At 55.1% G+C, this 20,677-nt stretch overlaps 1 protein-coding gene across 1 annotated transcript; it reads left to right on the forward strand.

Annotated features, from left to right (window-relative positions):
• Window positions 1-491: 491 nt before the first annotated feature.
• IPO13 (importin 13) lies at window positions 492-20,428 on the forward strand. Its single transcript, XM_060089675.1, has 20 exons — window positions 492-1,391; window positions 3,166-3,902; window positions 9,082-9,222; window positions 9,313-9,454; window positions 9,547-9,713; window positions 9,918-10,038; window positions 10,125-10,272; window positions 10,713-10,894; window positions 10,980-11,006; window positions 11,179-11,313; window positions 11,507-11,650; window positions 12,939-13,019; window positions 13,567-13,704; window positions 13,894-13,990; window positions 16,938-16,990; window positions 19,236-19,302; window positions 19,391-19,449; window positions 19,602-19,691; window positions 19,984-20,165; window positions 20,256-20,428. Exons 1-20 carry the CDS (start codon window positions 1,308-1,310, stop codon window positions 20,350-20,352), a joined length of 2,892 nt encoding a protein of 963 aa, XP_059945658.1. The 5' UTR covers window positions 492-1,307; the 3' UTR covers window positions 20,353-20,428.
• Window positions 20,429-20,677: the final 249 nt, after the last annotated feature.

The raw sequence follows: 20,677 nt of genomic DNA on the forward strand, positions 1-20,677 counted from the left end.
CCGAGAGCCATCCTTTTTTATTCCAAGCCCCCTTTCTTCTCAGGGTAGTGCGGACGCCTTCCCAGATGGCCCCTTTCCTGGGCCCCAGGTCGTGCCGCCAGCGAAGTACCGGAGTGACCTTTGCCCCCCCCCGCACCCCTCCCCCCGCCCCACCAACACGTACCTTATCCTCCAGCCTGGGTTCGCAGCTCCACCCACTTGAGTCACGTCCTCCTAGGAAGCTGCCCCGCAGCGCCTCCCGCCGGCCGGACCTGGAGTGCCTGTTGGCCGCCGTAGGCCTGCGGCTGGCGGGGCTCGGCGGGTCCCGAGCCCACGTGCTCCCCGCCTCCGCCGCAAGGCGCCGCCCTCCCGCTGGGCGCAATCCGGACTACATTTCCCAGGGTGCACAGCGGCGGGGGCCTTGGCTCGGCGGGGGCCTCAAGCGGCGCGCCGCTCCGCCGCCTGCTCGGGAGCACGCGGGCTGGCGCGAGGACAGGAACGAGGACCCGGAAAGAGTTTCCGCGCAGTTCCGCCGGGCCGTGCTCGGCTGTGCCGTGCCGAGTCGGGCCAGGGCAGGCGAGGGTTGGGAGGTACGGCCTCTGAGTCGGCGGTGCCGGGGATAGGCGCTCGGGGCAGCCCGCGCCTCTCTGAGGTCCCCGCCCCGTCCCGGCCGGGCCAGCTCGCTTGTCAGTCAGTGGGGCGGAGGCAGCGACGGTAGAGGGGCCGGAGCCGGGCAGTGAGAAGAGCGCGGGCCAGGCCGAGCGGTGGGGACCTGCCACAGCCCCTTAACTCCACGGACTCTTCGCCCCAGACTTGCGAAGCTGTACCCCCTGCGCTTCGTTGGACGCCTCCGTAACCCGCGAAGGGCTCTCTCTCCCCGTAGCCTCCCACCCCCGTGACCTCTCCCTAGGACCCGAGACCTCACTCAGAAGAGGGTGTTGTAGGTACAGGCCATCGACCCTGTGACCCCTCACGGGCCAGGGCCTTGGTTTCCCTCAGGCCTCCCTCCCCTATGACTCCCTCCTCATAGCTTCTGGGGACAGAGCCCTGACTTACCACCAGGATCCCTGCCTGCGAACTGCTCACTGACGGCTTCCTCCTAGGAGTCCCCCTCAGTAGGTCTTCTCCTAAGAGCATCCCTTTTGGCCTCTGGCAAGCCCCCCCGCCAACCGAGGTGGGGAGGCCTCGGCAGCCATGCTCGCCCTGGGCCCCCTGTCACCCCACCACTCCCTGGGCACCGAAGCCGGAGTCTAGCAGGGGGCCAGCAGCCAAGAGGCTGGGGCAGGAGACAGGTCACGGTCCGCCTCCCTGCTGGGGAGGGAGCAAAGATGGAGCGGCGGGAAGAGCAGCCGGGGGCTGCAGGGGCTGGAGCAGCACCAGCCTTGGACTTCACTGTGGAGAACGTGGAGAAGGTATGAGGGCCCTGGGGTGGGCACTCCAGTGACAGAGCAGAAGTTCTGGGGACTGACACTAATGCCAGAGCCCAGGCTTGGGCCGGGTGCCCGTTGGGTTGGTGCCTCCAGAGCACCTGGCATTTGCTGTCTCTCTGGGCAGGCAGGACAGCAATGTAATGGTGTCTTAATAGGCTATTTTTGGCTTTCCTTAGACATGGGTCCTCTGTGGATATTCTAGGGTCTTGGGGTGGTCCTTCCAGGGTGCTGACGATTTAGACCTCCAGCCAGACTGGCTATTCTCCAGCTCCATGGGAACGGCATGAGCAGTGCAGTAAGAAACCAAGGACCCGGGAGACCTGCAGCTCAGTCTCCAGAAACCATAGTGATATTGAGCCATCCTGGACCTGTTTTGTTGAGCCAGGGGCTCAGAAAATAATCTGGAACTAAAACAATCTAGGTTATGTTTTCACTCTTCCTTGGAGAAGGGTCCTTCCTTTATTGGATGGAGGCCAGACCGCTCCTGGGCAGGCAGGAGTAGGGTTGGCCCCCTTTGTTTTGTGCTGGGTCCAAGGAGCCTGGTCCTGCTGGCAGCTTCAGAGTTCTCCCCTACTCACCTGCCCACATGGCTTCCTGCCATGGCACTCCCAGTTTCCCCCACTGCCCAGTCCATCTTTTTTGAACTGCTTCTCTGTTTCTTTTCTGGGTTCTGCCCCCAGAGGCCTGGAATGCGGAAATGCATTTTCCCTGGGATGAATGGGGAGATGAGGCTACCTTGCTGGAAAGCAGAGAATGGTTGCAGATTTTCGTTTGTTATTCTTGAGCCCCGTTTACCATACCCAATAGTGAGGATGTGTCTCTCTGCTTCTGTTCTCTGCCTGCCTCAGCATCCCTGTGGGTCCAAACAAGGGACAGTGGCCATAACTGGCTGTCAGGGTTACAGACAGGGCTAAGTCTACTTGGATGGAGCCTGCTTAGGGGGTGAGAGTCCTAGCCTCACTCTTCCACCCCCTGGGGCCGGGCAGTGTTGGCATGGTGGCGTACTGTTCCATGTGCTACCAGGGAGATAAACCACTGTTTTCTTACGGTGTGAAGTCCTAATGGAATTGGGACCCTGGGGATTTGGCTAGTTGAAAGCTCCAGGCTAGGCGTTTGCCAGGGCTGCAGGCCAAGACTTCTCTGGACCAGCTTTTTGGACCCTCTCGTGTGCTCTCTGAGGAGCGTTCTCACCCTCCTCTCCAGTTTGTCTCTGCCCTAGGGCTGCCTGGCAAAGTCTTAGCCCTGCTCAGATTTCACAATGGCTTTGGTGCCAGCATCTGGAGTGACCTAGGGATGATCCTGGGGGAGCTAAATGGAGCTGTTGGAGTAGATGAGAGCAGCTGTGCCTGGGAGGGTTGGGGGGGGGCCCTCAGGCTGTTTCATACTCTTCTCAGGTTAAGCTTCTTCCCTATGGAGCCATTCCTTCCACCTGGGCCTTGCCCTTTACTTCAGGTGCTTCCCCTTTGGGGAACTCAGCCTCCTCTTTTGCTGCTTTCCTGTGGAAGTTCATTTTCGGAACCCATAATGTTTTGCTCTAAGGAGAAGAGATTATGGTAGAGCATGGGCCAAGTTCAGGCACTCAAGGTATCGGCAGGACTCCAGGCCCAGGAAACACTGCAGAGCCCTGAGCTCTCCCTTCCCGCTCAGCCCCCCAGTCAGAGAGAGCAGTCTTGCAGGACCAAGTCCTGCCCTCTGTTCTGGGCTCTGGCAGGATCCAGAGTCGCCAGCACCTGCTCAATCCTGTGCTGTCCTGCAGGCGCTGCACCAGCTCTACTACGACCCCAACATTGAGAACAAGAACCTGGCTCAGAAGTGGCTGATGCAGGCCCAGGTCTCCCCACAGGCCTGGCACTTCAGCTGGCAGCTCCTGCAGCCCAACAAGGTGCCTGAGATCCAGTACTTTGGGGCCAGTGCCCTGCACATCAAGATCTCTCGCTACTGGAGTGACATCCCCACTGACCAGTATGAGAGTCTAAAGGCACAGCTCTTCACCCAGATCACCCGCTTTGCCAGTGGCTCCAAGATCGTGCTGACTCGGCTGTGCGTGGCACTGGCCTCGCTGGCTCTCAGCATGATGCCTGATGCTTGGCCGTGTGCTGTGGCAGATATGGTACGGCTCTTCCAGGCTGAGGACTCACCGGTGGATGGCCAGGGTCGCTGCCTGGCCCTGCTAGAGCTGCTGACGGTGCTGCCCGAGGAGTTCCAGACCAGCCGCCTGCCCCAGTATCGCAAAAGCCTGGTGCGGGCCAGCCTGGCAGTGGAGTGCGGGGCTGTCTTCCCGCTGCTGGAGCAGCTGCTCCAGCAGCCCAGCTCACCCAGCTGTGTGCGTCAGAAGGTGCTCAAGTGCTTTTCCAGCTGGGTGCAGCTGGAGATGCCCCTGCAGGACTGTGAGGCGCTCATTCAGGCTGCCTTCGCTGCTCTGCAGGACTCGGAGCTCTTCGACAGCAGCGTGGAGGCCATTGTCAATGCCATCTCGCAGCCTGATGCCCAGAGGTGAGCCAGTCCCCACCTTCCGGAGGTGGACAGTGTGCTTGGCCAGCCACGCGTCCATCCATCCATTTATTCAGTAAACACTAATTGAGTGCCTACTGCATGCCTGGTCCTTTGCTAGAAATAGGTCCTATGCTGGAACCAAACAAGACATGGTCCCTGTCCTTATGGGTCAGAGAGGGAGACAGACATCAGACAACCATGTAATGAATTATTCAACGAAAATATTTGACTCTCCCTTCTCTTTCTCTCAATCATGCAGTCACAAAGTTCTGGTGTTCTGCTTCTGACTATATTGTGTATCTGTTTTTTCCATTTCCACTACCACCACCCTGGTGTAAGCTGTCCTCACCTCTCTCCCCAGAATACTGAGGGGCTTCCTCACCAGTCCCCTGGTTTTCACACTTATACCCTTCATTGCCCACCCAGCACCCAGAGAAATCCTTTAAAAATGAGGATCTAATCTTTCCTTTCTGCTCAGAAATCTCCAGTGGGTCCTCACTGCTCTTAGGATAAAGTTCAGAATCCTCAACGTGATTCACAGGGGCACTGCACAGCATGGCGTCCCCAGCCTTGTCTCGTGCCGTGCTCCCTGCTTTCTTCACTCTCACACAATCTCTTCAGTTCTGTGAGTGTCCCAGGCTCCCTCTAGCCTCTGAACCATCACATGTACTTGTCACATCACTGCTGCCTCAGCTGAAGCTTCACTTCCTTAAGGAAGTCCTCATGATTTTTAAGACTCAGTTTGGTCTCTATTATTTTATCTTAGAGCTCCCAGTGTGTTTCCTTCTTAGCCCGTAACACAGTTTCATTATAACTTAATGTATGTCTCCCCATTAGTCTCTCAGCATTGTGAGGACAGTCACTCTGTCATTTTATTTTATTTTGTCACACTGTGCCTGGCAGCACTTGGTAGCATTCATTATTTTTTGAACGGATGAAAAGTAGGAGTTGCCTGAGTGGTGAGGGGTGGGGGTGGGGTAGGGGGAGGTTGGAAGGGGAGGGAGTGTTCCAGGCTTCGGGAGCCAGAGCAGGTGCAAAGGCCTGTGGAGGGCAGCACCGCCATACATTGAAGGACCCGAAACAAGGTGAGTGTAATGAGATGCTTCTTCAGCAAGTGTTGCTTGAGCGTCTGTTTATGTGTGGGGGGCCCTGGGCTGAGCACAGGGAGCCTAAAGATGGGTTGATTTCTGCGAGATAGGAGCTCACCGTCTAGTAGACACTTGGTGGGCAAGTAGAGCCTATGTGATGAACGCTGTAATGGAGGGAGCGGGTGGCTGTCAGAACCCAGAGGAGGCATTTAACCCACTCTGAGGGTTATTAAGGGCTTCCCGGAGAAAGTGGCAGTAGAGCTGTGCTTTGAAGGCTGTGTAACAGTTAGCCAGATGGAGGTGATGGATATGGGGAGGACCTTCCAGACAGATGGAAGAGCCCAAGCAAGGGAAGGGTGTGAGAGAGCCTGGTGAGTGGGTGTGATTAGACAGCAGAGTATAAGGGCCAGTAGTAGGAGATCCAGGCCCAGATCATGCAAGACCTTGTTGGCCAGGCTTAAGATTTTGGTCTTCATCCTGAGGATGATGTAAAGCTATTAAAGGATTGTAAGCAGAGAAAATGGCATGATGGGATTTTTGGTGTAAGTTGGATTGGCCAGGGCAAGACTGGAGGCCTGACACTTAACATTTCAGAGAAAATGCTTTGGGAATGCTTGGCAGAACCAGAGGGGAAGATACCACTGGAAGAGATGGCCTGGGGAAGTGGTTGATAGCTCTAGCCTTGGCATTAGTCATGTCTGAGTTTGAATCCCAGAGGGTTCGCCTCCTAGTTCTGAGACCGTGGGAAAACCACTTTTAAGCCTCAGTTTCTATCATCAGTAAAATGGGTGTGATCATATTACAGAGTTTAAGTAGGATAATGTGCCCAGGGCCTGCCCCTGGTATTCTGTGGAGAATATTTTGGTATGAGGATTAAATAAGAGAATGTCTGTGAAAGGTTTAGCATGGTTCCTGGATACTCCATAAACGGCAGTCACTAGTATTTGGTATCATTATTGCATTGGCAGTTAGTACGAGCCCTTTCCCATGGCTTCTCTGGTTTTCCAACTTCAGGTGGGTACCAAGTCCCAGGTCAAGGCCTTTCTTGGCTGGCTGGGCTCAGACAGTTGGCTGAGGGGAATTGGCAGGGCCAGTGCGTGGGTGATGTGGGGTGTCCTTGGATACACCCAGGTTTACCCGGCTAGCCAGTCTCGAGGGCTTTGGCAGGTATTGATGCCTCCTCCTCTGAACCAATGAGCAAGCAAGGAGCCAGTGAGGGAACCTATAGCCTCCTGAGCGCCCATTGGCTGCAGCCCCCTTGGTTGCTTAGCAACTCTCCCCATTTTCTCAACTCTGCTCCCAGAGCTCTAATTGCAGGTCTGGGCTGAGCTCAGTGTGAGTGGCAGTCAAGGAGTCCCAGCAGCCCTGCCCCGGCAGCTCGAGCTGACCGACAGGAGCCAGGCCTTTTGAACCCAGGCTCAGCCGTGGTGCTTAAAGACATCCGCTCTATCTCCCTCCCCCACACCTAGAAGCCTCAAGGCCTCAGGCCCGTGTCTGCTCACAGGTCTCAGGCACAGGTGCCCAGGCGGTAGGAAATCTATGCAAGAGTTTCCCCCATGGGTGGGCTGCATCCAGCCTGGAGTCAGTGTTGGGCCTTGCTCTGTCTAGTCTGTTTCCTAGCTTTGGCTTGAGAAAGTCACCTTCAGTGGCTTTGACTTCTGGGTCATCCAGCCACTACCTCCCCAGGTGTCCTGACATCAGCTCTCCTTGGCTGAGCTTGCACTCAAGTCACCATTTTCTCACCCCTCCAGCTGCTGCTGCTTGCCTGGCTCTCTCTCCTTTGAAAAAAAATTTTTTTTTCCTGAGATTTGTTTTTAATCCTGGAAAAGCTTTTCACTGGGGGCTGGGGAAGGGAAAGAAGGTGAATTAGACAGGCTCTTGGGGGCTCCCATCAGTTAGAACTTGAGATATGGGCTGAGATCTCCATAGATCCTTTGGGGAAATTCAGGTTGGGCCTTGAAACAGAAGCAGATCTATAGCTGTGTAAGGAGCTGTCTTAGCCTGGAATCTGTCTCTAATTTGTTCTGTGACCTTGAGTTATAATACTCTGAGCTCTACTGGGCTCTACTCTTTGATTTATCCTATTATGAGGTATAGATGAGACAAATTAAGAGCTTTCATTGAGTACCTACCGTGTACATGAAGTTTGAAGGTGTAGCTGCCCCCGTCTCAGTAGCTGCCCCCGTCTCAGCTACTGGGGAGTTTGCAGGCCATGGCCTTGGCCCTGCCCCTACTCATTGTGCCAGAGTCTGGTCTGAAGGTGCCCATTGTCTTGTGGTGCAGCCTGTGTCAGGGCCACGAGACCGAAGCTATCCCCACTGTCTCCAGGCAGCACCCTCTGGAACTGTCTCTGGGCTGCGGGTACCCTGGTAGGGACGTCTTGTCCCACCAGAACCAGGATGTGGAGAAAGCCAACATCCTGGACTGGTTGCCTCTTGTCCTCCTCATCCTCCACCTAAGGTTATGGGGCTACTTCCTAGCCACCTGCTTGGGGCAAGTCCAGACAGAACTCCTTCTGGACCCTCAGTAACCCCTCCCCTCCATAGATTGCGATGGTGACTCATGATTGACAGCAGAGGGATCCCCGCCCCCCCCCCCCCCCCCCCGAGAGTATCACTTCTCTGCTTAGTCTCATCTCCACAAAGCAGGTTTCTGGGAACGGAGCTAGCCTTCTCTCAGCCCCCTTTGTACACTCTGCTTCCTCTGATCCTTCTTTAGGCATCATTGTGCTCTTTCCTCTCATTCAACACTTTCTTCTTGGGCACTTCTCATCTACTCCCATTGCCGTTTGCTGATATTTCCAAAATCTATGTCTCTTGCTCTAACCTCTCCTTCGGGCTTCAGGTTTTTATCTCCAACTCTCTGGACACTTCTACCTGCCTATCTCACCAGGTACCTCTGATTCAACATGCCTAAACTTAACCACCAACATACCTTGAACTTACCACCTTCTGGCCTCCCATTAAATTGATTACTGTCCCCCTCTACCTGCTCCTCCAGGTCTCAGTAAATACCTCCACCAAAGAGAGTTGTTCTTGACTCTTCCCCATCCTCATATCCCTGTTTTGCCTCTAAGCTCCCTCTGAGTTCATCATCTACTTCTCTCCCTTCCTTATTGCCACCAGAGTCCTTAGGAGTTAGGATTTGGTGGTAGGGGGTGGAGTGGAAGGTGGAGGTTGATGCTCTCAGGAGCTGTTGCTGCCTTCTAAAGTCTTTAACGGGACAGCTCAGCCTGCGTTACCTCTTCTGTCTCCCATCCTCGTTCAGTCTCCCCTTACACTGACTGTGTTAGTTTCCTAGAGCTGCCATAATAAAGTGCCACACACTGGCACACACAACAGAAATTTATTGTCTCACAGTTGTGGAGGCTAGAGGTCTGAAACCAAGGTGTCAGCTCCGTCTGAAACCTGTGGGAGAATCCTTCCTTGCCACCTCCTAGCTTCTGGTGCTTTGCTGGCAATCTTTGGTGTTCCGCTCAGCTTCTAGCTGCATAATTCCAGCCTCTGCCTTTATCATCACATGTCATTCTCCCTGTAGGTCTCTGTCTTCGCATGAATGTCTTCTTTTAAGAACACCAGTCATATTGTATTAGGGCCACCCCCTACTCTGTGTTCTAATCTACAATGACCCTATTTCCAAATCAGGTCACATTCTGAGGTACTGGAGGTTAGGGCTTTAACACATCTTTTCTGGGGGGGACACAGTTCAATCCATAACAGTCTGTGCTCTGGTCCCCCAAAATTTATGTCCTTCCCACATGCAAAATGCATTCACCTCATCCCAAACTCCCCAGAAGTCTTAACCCATTTCAGTATCAACTCTGAGTCTAACTGGAGGACACAAGTCCACCCATAACACTTACCTTCTCGTACTTCCTTCCCAGAATTCTTCTGGAAGTCTCTGACCTAAGATTCTTCTCAAATTGGGCAGCATCAAACCTGCCATGTAGGCCCTGACCTCTTTTTCAGTTTGGGTTTGATGTGGGAAGGAAGGGGGGCTTTGATGGACGACAGGGAAATTGTGCCTTTCTCTTAAAGCTGGTGGGGGATGGGCAGACAGCTATGATGGGTCTCCTCACCTTATGCCTCCAGGTATGTGAACACACTCCTGAAACTCATCCCGCTGGTACTGGGACTGCAGGATCAACTGCGACAGGCAGTGCAGAATGGGGACATGGAGACCTCCCATGGCATCTGTCGCATTGCTGTGGCCCTGGGCGAGAACCACTCCCGGTGAGGAGAGGGGCAGCTGGGGGTGGGATAGTAGGGCCCTCTAAGAAGTGGGGGAGGTGGAATGACCTCCCCATGTCTCCTCCCTCCCAGGGCCTTGCTGGACCAAGTGGAGCACTGGCAGAGCTTTCTGGCCCTTGTCAACATGATCATGTTCTGCACGGGCATCCCTGGCCACTTCCCTGTCAACGAGACCACCAGCTCCCTGACCCTCACCTTCTGGTACACGCTGCAGGTGTGTCATGTGACCTTCAGTAGGACTGGGCCATGATGGAAGAAGGTGGATCAGGGGCTTCTCTGGCTAACTCTCCTCCCTGGCTCTCTCAGGATGACATTCTGTCCTTTGAGGCAGAGAAGCAGGCTGTGTACCAGCAGGTATACCGGCCGGTCTACTTCCAGCTGGTAGATGTGCTTCTGCACAAGGCCCAGTTCCCTTCTGATGAAGAATATGGATTCTGGTCCTCAGATGAGAAGGAGCAGTTCCGAATTTACAGGTGATGGTAGCAGGCCAATCCTAGCTCTAAAGGGAGTCCTGAAATAATGAAGGCAATGAGGGGAGGGGCCCAAGGCCAGGCTTCCTGAATCCTGGGCCTCCTTTCTCTATAGGCACTTTGGCAGGGCTCTGAGGGAACTGGGGTGGACGCCTGGGCTTGGGGGAAGCATCCAGGCTGTGTATAAGACCTTTATCTGCTTCTCAGGGTGGACATCTCAGACACACTCATGTATGTCTATGAGATGCTGGGGGCCGAGCTGCTCAGCAACCTCTATGACAAGCTGGGCCGTTTGCTTACCAGCTCAGAGGAGCCCTACTCCTGGCAGGTACCTCCCCAGCCTGATTCCCTCAGCCCTCCCAGACCTGTCGCACCCTCCTCCTCAGCCAAGCCAGTGGCATCCTCTTTTCCCAGCACACAGAGGCCCTGCTCTATGGCTTCCAATCCATCGCGGAGACCATCGATGTCAACTATTCTGATGTGGTGCCCGGGCTCATTGGCCTCATCCCACGGATCAGCATCAGCAATGTGCAGCTGGCGGACACTGTCATGTTCACCATTGGTGAGACCTGGCACACACCCATGAGCACATTCCCAGAGCCAAGGCACACATCCCCAGCCACAGCCAGCCTGCTGGGTCCTATCCAAAGTGGGAGACATACATGCCCACACACACAATCAGAACTGCAGCCAACTGACTGTCCTGGCATGTCTAGGGGTCCTTGGTACAGTGCACTGAGCTGCAATTCAGTGAGGCTAGTTCACTGTCACTGAAATAGCAGTACTGGGCCTCTACTGCATAACTCCTTCCTGCTTCTCAGGTGTAAGGCTCATGTTTGAGCATGTGCGTACGTGTTTGCCCATTCAGTCCTCTGAATGAGCAGCGCTCCGTACAGGGGCTGCAACTCCACCCTGCCAGGAGCTCTGCCTGCCTCACAGGGACATGGTACACAGCCAGCCTGGCCTGCCTCAGATGTCTCGCCTTCTCCCTTCTTCCCCCAGGAGCTCTGTCTGAATGGCTGGCTGACCACCCCGTCATGATCAACAGCGTTCTACCCTTAGTACTGCATGCCCTAGGCAATCCCGAGCTCTCTATCTCTTCTGTGTCCACCCTCAAGAAGATCTGCCGAGAATGCAAGTATGACCTGCCGCCCTATGCTGCCAACATCGTGGCTGTCTCCCAGGTACGTGGGGGCCCTGGGTGTGTAGCTGGGCCTCAGGGCACGCTCTGCCCTGTGCTGACACCATATTCCTTCTTTTTTTCCCCAGGATGTGCTGATGAAACAGATCCATAAGGTGAGTTCAAAAGTTTCTAAGGGGCTCCTTGGGGTATTGTGGGGAGCTGTAGAAATCCCATCTTCTGCCTTTGCGCCTTATTCTCTGTTCTCAGAACTTTCCCCAAGAGGTTCATTCTTCCCACCCACAACCAGGTGTGTCTGGGACTGACCCTCGATGTTCTGCCCCACAGACGAGCCAGTGCATGTGGCTGATGCAGGCACTGGGCTTCCTGCTGTCGGCCCTACAAGTGGAGGAGATCCTTAAAAACCTGCACTCGCTCATCTCGCCGTATATCCAGCAGCTGGAGAAGCTGGCAGAGGAGATAGTGAGTGAGCTGGTGTGCGCGCGCGTGTATGTGTGTGTGTGTGCATGTGTGAGTGTGTGCGCGTGTGTGTGGCTGGGGAGCAGCAGTGGGACTATGGGGCTTCCCTTCGTGTTGGCTGTGACTGCTGAGGGGTGGGGCTTGAGCTGGCAGTCAGGGCTGGGAGACCCAGAGCTTGGTTCCCTTCTCCCTGTAGCCTAATCCCTCCAACAAGCTGGCCATTGTCCACATCTTGGGGCTTCTCTCCAACCTCTTCACCACGCTGGACGTCAGTCATCACGAAGATGATCATGAAGGCTCTGAGCTCCGGAAGCTGCCAGTGCCGCAGGGACCCAATCCTGTGGGTGATGTTGTCATTGCTGTTGCCCCCCCAACCCTGTGGGAATGTCATACTCACCCCTGAACTCTACGGATAATATTGTCATTGTGTCCCTGGCCCCATGGGGCATGATGCATTTGGTCCTCTGACCCTGTGAATGACTCTACCATTGCCCCTTGCTCTGTAGGGAGTGATATCATTGTCTCAGTCCTGTGGGTGATGATGTCTTTGTCCTCCCCAACTGGGGTGGTGTTATAGTGTTTCCTTCTCCCCATGGGGGACACCGACATTATCCTACAACCCCAAAGTGATGTAATTATGGACCCCTGTTTAACCCCCAACTCTGTGAGGCCTTCTACTTCAGCATTCGCTGTCCCCTACGGGCACTCCACATGTAATACTTCTTGCCTTTGAGTTGCTCCTAGTCTAGAAGAAATACATGTAAACAGATTGTCACAGAGCAGTGTGATAAGTACTGCGGTAAGCTCGGGCACAAAAGGGATTGGGATGACCACTTACAAGCTGTTTGGTCTGGGGCAAGCCTCAGCTTCCCATTCAAAACTATGAACATCAAGGTGTCTGGTGCTCATCTCATAGAACTGTGCTGAACAGCAGGGGTGGTCTTGACTGAAAGTACTTTGCATACCGTAGAGCTCTGTACAGATGTGAGGGACTGCTTTGGTCGTTGTTCCAAGTATCCCCTCCAGGGTTTCTCCTGGAGAAAAGGAAGCCACAGTATCCTGGTCCCTGTACTCAACTCCCCACCCCAGTTTCAGTTACCCTTTTGGCTCCAGACCAAACCGAGGCCACTGTCCTCCCGCAGAGCCCCTTCTCTGGTAGTCATCATCCTGCCTTCCCTCACCTCCCAGGACCTCAGGCTGCTCTCTGCTCCACCATAAGTTGCCCGTATCTACGCATCCCCTGGGGCTCTCTACCCTAAGCCTATCTGGGTGAGAGCATCTCTGCTGCTTCAGGGGCCAGCCCAAAAGCCTTTGGCACTAAAATACTTCTACTGAGCAGAAGTAGATAGGGAGTGACTTTTAAAAGGTTATCTTCTGAAGCACTTGTAATATGCCTGCTTTGCAGTATGAGGCTTCCTCTAAGGTGATCCCCAGAATTCAGGGTATCTTCTTTCCTTCATGGGGATTCAGCAAAGCACTCCTGCCCCCAGGGTCCCGTGCACTGAGTCCTCAATGGGCAGTCTGGGGTAATAGATTCGAACTCCTGGCCTACTTCCAGCTACTGAGTAGTCCTTCTTGGGTGGGTGAGAGTGGTAGTGGGGGCACCTCACTTCTTCCTTTGTCTTCAGGTGGTGGTGGTACTGCAGCAGGTCTTCCAGCTTATCCAGAAGGTGCTGAGCAAATGGCTGAATGATGCCCAGGTGGTGGAGGTGAGTCCTGACCCTTGCCATCAGCCCCTGTGGTGATTTTGCTCAGAGGTGGAGCAGGAAGAAGGTGTTGCCGCCCCACCTCGGCTTTGAGATGACCTGAAGGAAGTAAAGGAGATGAATCCTGCCCCATAGACACAGGGAATCTCTGGGGAAGACATTCAGAGCTTCCCAGCATCACAAGAAGTGCTCGACCCCAGGACTGTGATGCTGGGGCTGAGTGACAAAGATCCATTTTAGCATCAGACACCTGCCTTTGTTACGTTCAGTTCAGAAGTTTCTCACTACTGTTGCTCCCTGAGAGGCAATGGTGAGGATGTGTAAGTAGCAAGAGTTAAGTTAAAAATTTCCATCCTCAGCACCTCTGAGAAGGGCCTTTTAGCCTCCTGCCTTCCAGGGTGAGAGTCAGACTTGCCTACCTTCCTTGGTTCACAGAGCCAGGCAGGGCTTGTAGGTAAGGGCCCATTTTTAGACCTCCTCTGTGCAGGGCCTCAGTTCTGCTCCAGCCAATGGTGACCTCCTGACCAGGGCCCCTTTGCTTTCTTCCCAGGCGGTGTGCGCTATCTTCGAGAAGTCAGTTAAGACGCTGCTGGACGACTTTGCCCCCATGGTGCCACAGCTGTGTGAGATGCTGGGTCGGATGTACAGCACCATCCCTCAGGCCTCCGCTCTTGACCTCACTCGACAGGTGGGCCTTCTGCTGGATGCAGCAGTGTTTGGGATGTCATCCCAGGCAGAGATCTGACACGGGTTGGGCAGGTGGGTGGAGTGGGGTGGATGGCTTCTCTGGCAGGGGTTCTCAGCTGCATCCCCGGGATGTTGGCCTGTCCTGGTGGGCCAGGGCCTCAGCTGACCAGCATTCCCTGCTTTGTTGTAGCTGGTCCACATCTTTGCTCATGAGCCTGCCCACTTTCCCCCAGTTGAGGCCCTCTTCCTGCTCGTCACCTCCGTCACACTCACCCTCTTCCAGCAAGGTAGGTCCTGCCCAGGGTCTCCGCTGCTGCCGCCACTGCCACTGCCACTGCCTCTGCTTCCCCACCTGGGGAGCCAAAGCTGCCCACTCCGTTCTCCTCTCTCCCCTGAGTCGCACCTGGGACTTGATGGGAAACTTACGGGATCAAGCACAGCACAATTGTCACCTTACAGATAGTTGACACCTTAGGTTGAAGTGGACAAGAGAGTGAATGATGTCTTCTACTGGCCTGCTGGACTCAGGGCCAGTCTGGATGTGGGGGAAGATGGGGCTGGAAGCTCTGAGGGACTTGGGGCACCAGGCTGACTCCATTTCCTTTGGGATAGAATGAAAAGTGGAGAGAGCGTGGCTTCGAAGTCAGATAGACCTAGATGCTAAGTTCATCACCACCAACTAGTTGTGTGACCTTGGGCAAGTCACTTACCTTTTCAGAGCCTTCATTCCCATATCTGTGAAATGGAGATTTTCAGATACTCGATAGGATTGTTACAGGTATTAAAAGTAGCATCTTTTGGGCCCCTGGCTTGGGGTTTTTGCACACGATGTACTCAGTGATTGCTGGTTCCTTTCCCTACATTGAGACATTCCTTTCTAGGCCAAAATCCTTTGGCTGTGGTCCCAGCACCCCGTTCACTGCGGCCCTCTGCCTGAGAGAAGTTGGGAGCAGGGGGCTCCAGGCTTCCCCTGCTGCCTAACCCAGGCTTCTCACTCGGAAAGGAAACAGTGTTGTTCCCCCAGCCTCCTGAGTTTTGCCTGGATTTGTGGTCACAGGTTTGAGGCTCACCAGGAGTCTCAGCTGGAGCTAGAGTGCTCTCTGCTTCTGTCCTCGGTGTCTGGTCCCATGATGCTGGCCTCTGCTCTGGTGAGCCATGGGTAGTTTCCAAAGTGGGGAGAAACCTGAGCCAGAAACCCGGATGTGGTCATCCTCAGCGCCACCTCTCCCCCTCCTCGTATCCAGCTGGGGACAGGTCGTGGTGGTCCTTCAGCCTGCCCACTTCTCCCCACCCTCCACGGCCACTGCTCCAGTGTATGGTGCCATCTGGATCAGCTCAGCAATCTTCTAACTGGTTTCCCTGACATCTGCCCTTCTGCAATTCATTCTGCACCATGCAGCTGTAATAGTTTTTTGTAAGACACAAACCTGAGCATTTTCCCTCCCTGGCTTAAAGCCCTTCTGTTGCTCCCCATCACTGCGGGGTTATCATCCCACTGCCCTCCGCGTGACATAGCTCTTGCCTACTTCTCAACGTCCATTCCTGAATGGCTCCAGCAGTTTAGCCACCCCTGATTTTTCCTCACCGTGTCCCGCTTGATCCCTATGCCTTGCTCCTCTGCCTGGATTGCCCTGTGCCCTTTACTGGGTGAGCTCTCGCCCCTCCATGCCTTACCCGTGCATCAGTCCTCGGAAGCTCCTCTGAGGCAAAGCTGGGTGCTTCTGACCTTGTGCCAAGACTGCATCGGGCATGCACTGCTGATACAGCACCGATCACACTCAGTAAGCAGCTCCCATGTCTGTCTCTCTCCCTGGACTAAGCCCCTCAAGGGCAGGCTTGGCTCTCTTCCCTCTGCGTCCGTCAGAACAAGGCCAGCATAGAGTAGGCACCAGACGCTGTTGAAGAAAGGGGGACGAGGGCTCCTTGCCTTTGGAGCCTTTCTTCCTCACTGTCCGGCCCACCTCTAGCAGGGTGGCTGCTGAATGCCAGACCTGCCGTCTGCAGGGCGACCCAGGCATGGGGCACACCGGGCTTCATTTTCCAAGACTTGAGTAACTTGGGGCGCAGATGTGGAAGGGACGGGCTTTATCAGTGGCTCCTCACAGCCCGAAGGAAGCAGGGGGGAGGTTATTATCAACTTGACAGTCGGGGAAACCGAGCGTCTGTGGCTTGCGCAAGATCACACAGCTGCTTAGTGGTGTCTCAGGCAGGGCTTCCCGCAGCACCTCCTCCTGAGAGAGGAGCGGCGAGCAGGACCTCCAGGTGCACGCCTCGTCCTTGCCGCAGGTGTCCTCAGAACTGGAAGCAGAGTAGTGTCCAACATCCTATCTGTTGGGCTTGTTGGTTGTCTTACAGGACAGGATGGTCCCCTCACCTGCTATTCTGTCCCAGCCTTGCCATACTTTCCTCGGACTCTGCCCTCCCACCACACCGTGGGGTGACTGGTTTCCCTCTTTCCTTGTGCGTCCAGATGGTGGGAGCTGGTGGTCAGCCCTGAGCCTGGCTCTCTGCTGGGTCTGTGTCCATGTGGAGGGGCTTTGTGGGTGGAGCTCTCATTTTTGGCCTCATGATGCAGTTCCTTTCCCTAGGCCTTGCCAGTGGCTTGCCCGGCCATCCCCACAGCATATGGGGCACGGCAGTACCCAAGAAGGAGTCTTCTGGTTTAAGAGAACCCAACAGATTCCTTTCTTTGGCTAAACCAAGAGCCCTCAGGCCATGAAAGGGAGGGGGTGCCTGCTCAGACCATGATACACGGGCCTTTCCAGGACCTTCAGTCAGGCCTCCAAAGACAGTACCAAGGACCGACCTCCCACCAGCCCTGCCCTCCTCTTTGATGGCTAGTGATGGGGAGGTATGTGCTAGGAAGCAGTGTAGGGCCACTGCAGCGTGCCAGAGGCCACAGCAAGAGACTGGGGGCTGTTTGTCCAGCTACGTGGTGGCCAGCGTTGCTCGAGCATCACAGGGTCACTTGGGGACTGACCTGAGGAGGAGCGGGGAGTAGGTGGAAGGCCCCTCGGGAGGGAGCTGGGGCAGACCGTCCTTCACTTTGCCGTCTCTTTCTGTTGGGCTTCTCCCAGTTCATGGTTTTTGTATGTTTTGTTTCTTTATCTTGCTTCCTGCTGCTCATGTGCCCCCACGCTGTCTCCCTGCAGGCTCTCAGTCCCACATAACTATATGAGGTTGAGTTGCTGTTTGTATAATTTTTTCTTAAGTTCCATCTTTATTATATTTTAGGGCCCAGGGATCATCCTGATATTGTTGATTCATTTATGCAACTCCTGGCACAGGTGTGTTTTAGTTTTATTCATTCACGTTCTGTTCTCTCTCTTTCTCTTTCTCTTATGTTGAAATTCAATTTAAGCCTATTTTTAGCTTTCTGTTGACAAATTTTTTTTTCTGTTCAGTTGAATAGAGTTTCTTCATCTGTTTCCGTGGAAGTTGACAACCCAACATCCTCCTTTAGTGCCCCTTTGCCTCAACTAGCTCAGTCCTCCACAGAGACCAGGGAGAGGCTGATCCCGAAGGGAGGGAGCTGGGCTGGCCTGGGGGGTGGGGAAGGGAGGGGGTGGTAACTGTGCCCAGCAGCTCCTGTGGGGCTGGGGTGGCCAAGGAGTTCAGGGGCAGGACCGGAGTTGAAGGGCCTGGGGTTCATTGTCCCCGTGCTCCTGCCGGGAACTGCCTGCCTCAGTGCCCCCATCCTGCTCTCGAGAGGTAGGCTGGGAGGAGCTCCGAGGGAGGGGCCGAGCTGAATGTGCTGCGGTGGAGCCCAGAGCTTGGCTGTCGCTGGGCTGTCAGACAGATCCTGCTGCTGCTGGGAGGTGGGGTGCTGGCTTCATTGTGAGATGCGTCTGGTGTGTAAGTGTGTCGGACCTTACTTGTATGTTTTGAGTTTGGTTTGGGAAGGGAGCAGAAATCACGTGGCTGCCGTAAGTAGTATGTGTATTATGTTGAGTGTCGGGATAAATGTGTAGTTGAAGTGTGGGCCTGGGCATTGTTGCGTGTTGTGTGTTGATGTGCGTTAGGCATTGATGGAGTTTGAATATTGATGCGTGTTGGAGGCGTGTGTGTTGGGCTGTGGGAGTGTGTGTTATGGAGGGTAGGCGTATGTACGGTAGTGGTATTAGGGGTTGTATGTTTGAGAAGATATATGTGTTGGGCTGTGGGAATGTGGGGTTAGTATGATGGGGGGTTCTATGTGTCAGGAAGTTCCTGTGAGTTGGGGGTTCCCATGGGTTGGGATAAATGATGTGTTTCTTAATCACTGCACAAATATTTTTGGAGTGTTTAATACGTGCTTGGTAGTCTGCTAGGTGCTGAGAATATAATGGTGAGCAAAAGCAGGCACAGTTCTTACTCTCTTAGAACTTACAGTCTAGTGGAGGGGGCACAGGAGGAGTGGGAACGGGCGGTGTGTCCTGGGCCTGGGTGGATGTGTGTGAAGGTATCCATGAGGGTGCATCTTTGGGGTGAGGGCGTTTGAGTATGTATTTGTGCCTGTGCGTGGGGAGAGTGCACGTGCTGGGAAACCAGGTGGAACGAGGGTGTGGGCGTGTGGACATGGTTTGGGGACGTAGTGGGGGGGTGGGATGTGAATATGTGGTGAGGGTGTGTAGCAAATGTGGCAGAGTGGTGTGTACAAGGGATGTGATAGAAGTGTGTGATAGAGGGTCAGTAGGGCATTTCAAGTGAGGGTGCATGTGGGGCTGTGTGCACAAGAGTAAAACATGGGGGCGTGGAAGGTATGTGAGGACTGGAGGGTTAGGGGTCGATGTGGTACGCACTGGGGGGCTGCTGGGGAACAGCAGTGCTTGATGACTGTGGGAGCTGTGCAGAGCATCTCCTGTGACCTGAGGATGTGCCAGTCATGCCCTGGTACCACTTGGGGTGGGCTCTCGGCCCCTATACTCCATCCACTCCCCCTCACATGGCAGCCCTGGCTCCTGGATTGGGTATAGAGGAGAAGGGCCTGGACACAGGGTGTCCTGGGTGAAAGGTGGGGCCGTGGCTCCCAGGCTCCTGCCCTGCTTTTCCTCTTCCTAAGCTGGAGAGTGTCTGAGGAATGCAGGCGGGGTGTAGGAGGGGGGCTATTAGACTGGGCTCCATGTCCAGCTGCCATCTCTTCTTCCTGTTGCTCTGTTAACAAATCCAGGGGGCCTCAACTGCCTCTGTGAATCAGAGTGAAGTCACTGCTGGCAACCTGGAGCCTGCAGGAGGTCTGGCCCTGATGGTGGGAGGTGGGGAGTGAGGTGTTTGATCAGGGGTGACTTGGGACCCAAACTTTTGCATTATGACTCCCAACCTGTCTCATGTACCTGTGCGTTCATGTACACATACATGTACGTAGCATCCCTTGGCTGCTCCCCTCCTGACCTACTGAGCTCTGGAGTGGTCTGGGTCCCCCAGAGATGGCTGGGTGGCTGGTGTTGACAGCCTCTACTTGCGGTGTGTGAACTTGGGGTCTGGGTGGCAGGTGAGTGGGGGGATGGTTCTTGGAGTTGGCTGGGCTGGGCTTACCAGCTCCACCTTCTGCAGGCTCTGAAGCGGAAGCCAGATTTGTTCCTGTGTGAACGATTGGATGTCAAAGCTGTGTTCCAGTGTGGTAAGTGGGGCCAGGTGGACAGGTGGGCCTGGGGCCCCTTCAGGAGGATCCTTGAGACCCATCTGATCTGCCTCTGCCTCTCCCACAGCTGTGCTGGCCCTCAAGTTCCCCGAAGCACCTACTGTCAAGGCCTCCTGTGGCTTCTTTGTGAGTCCCGTGCTGACCCCTAAGCCCCCACCACCCCTATACCTAGCGTACCCTGCCCAGGACTCTAGAGGGTAGGGGCGTGGTGTGCAGTTCTTGTCGTCAGGGGGACGGGGGAAAGAGCTGGGGCTGACGGGCCTCTCCATCCCCTGTAGACAGAGCTGCTGCCTCGGTGTGGGGACGTAGAACCTGTGGGAAAGGTGGTACATGAGGATGGCCGTATGCTGCTCATAGCAGTGCTGGAGGTGAGAGGGAGCCAGGTGTGGGGGGTTTGATGGGGGTTGGGTGGCCCTCACTGTTGGGGCAGCTGCCTTCCTGGGGAGCTTGAGCCTTGGTTCCCTAAGCTCTTGTTTCTCCGTCAAGTAAATGGCTGGAAGTTGTTGGGTTTCTGTGAGGATCAGCTGGCTCTTGAAAAGGAGCGCTCACCTGTCATGTGCACTTTGGCTGAGGAACTGTCTGGGAGTGGGTGGGTGTGGCTAGGCACCCTTGCTGCAGAAGGGGCAAGGCCCTGGTGTGCTGAGAACCTGTCTCCCTCAGGCCATTGGGGGCCAGGCCTCCCGCAGCCTCATGGACTGCTTTGCTGACATCCTGTTTGCTCTGAACAAACACTGCTTCAGCCTCCTGAGCGTGTGGATCAAGGAGGCACTTCAGTCACCTGGTTTTCCCTCTGCCCGCCTCAGCCCCGAACAGAAGGACACCTTCAGCCAACAGATCCTTCGGTGAGCAGAGCTGGCAGGGCCTGGGCTCGGGTCAGGGGGTAGAGGAGGCGTGGTGGATGGTGCTAACTTGCTCTCCCTTCTCTCCTTCAGCGAGCGAGTAAACAAGAGGCGGGTGAAGGAGATGGTGAAAGAGTTCACACTGCTGTGCCGGGGGCTCCACGGCACAGATTATACAGCTGACTACTGAGGGGCGCCCCCGTCCCACCCACACCTCCTCCTCACCCCTTCCCATCCCCAAAGAGTAAACTTGAACCTTCACTGCACTGCTGTCTCTGCTTCCTTTCCACTGCCACCACCACCTAACTGGGCGACCTCAGAAGACCTGGGGGAAGGACGGGAGGATGCTTGGACCCAGGCCTTGGTAGGGTGTGGTGGGGCCAACCTCTCGCTCCTGGGGTGGAAGGGGCACTGGTATAGCCAAGCCGCCTAGGCTGGAGCCATTCCGGATACTGCGGATGCCCTTGGGGTAGGTGGGGACTGCAGTAGTGTCAGCAACCCCCCCCATTAAATTA

Source organism: Mesoplodon densirostris, chromosome 2 (assembly GCF_025265405.1).
Source record: "Mesoplodon densirostris isolate mMesDen1 chromosome 2, mMesDen1 primary haplotype, whole genome shotgun sequence".
NCBI lineage: Eukaryota > Metazoa > Chordata > Mammalia > Artiodactyla > Ziphiidae > Mesoplodon > Mesoplodon densirostris.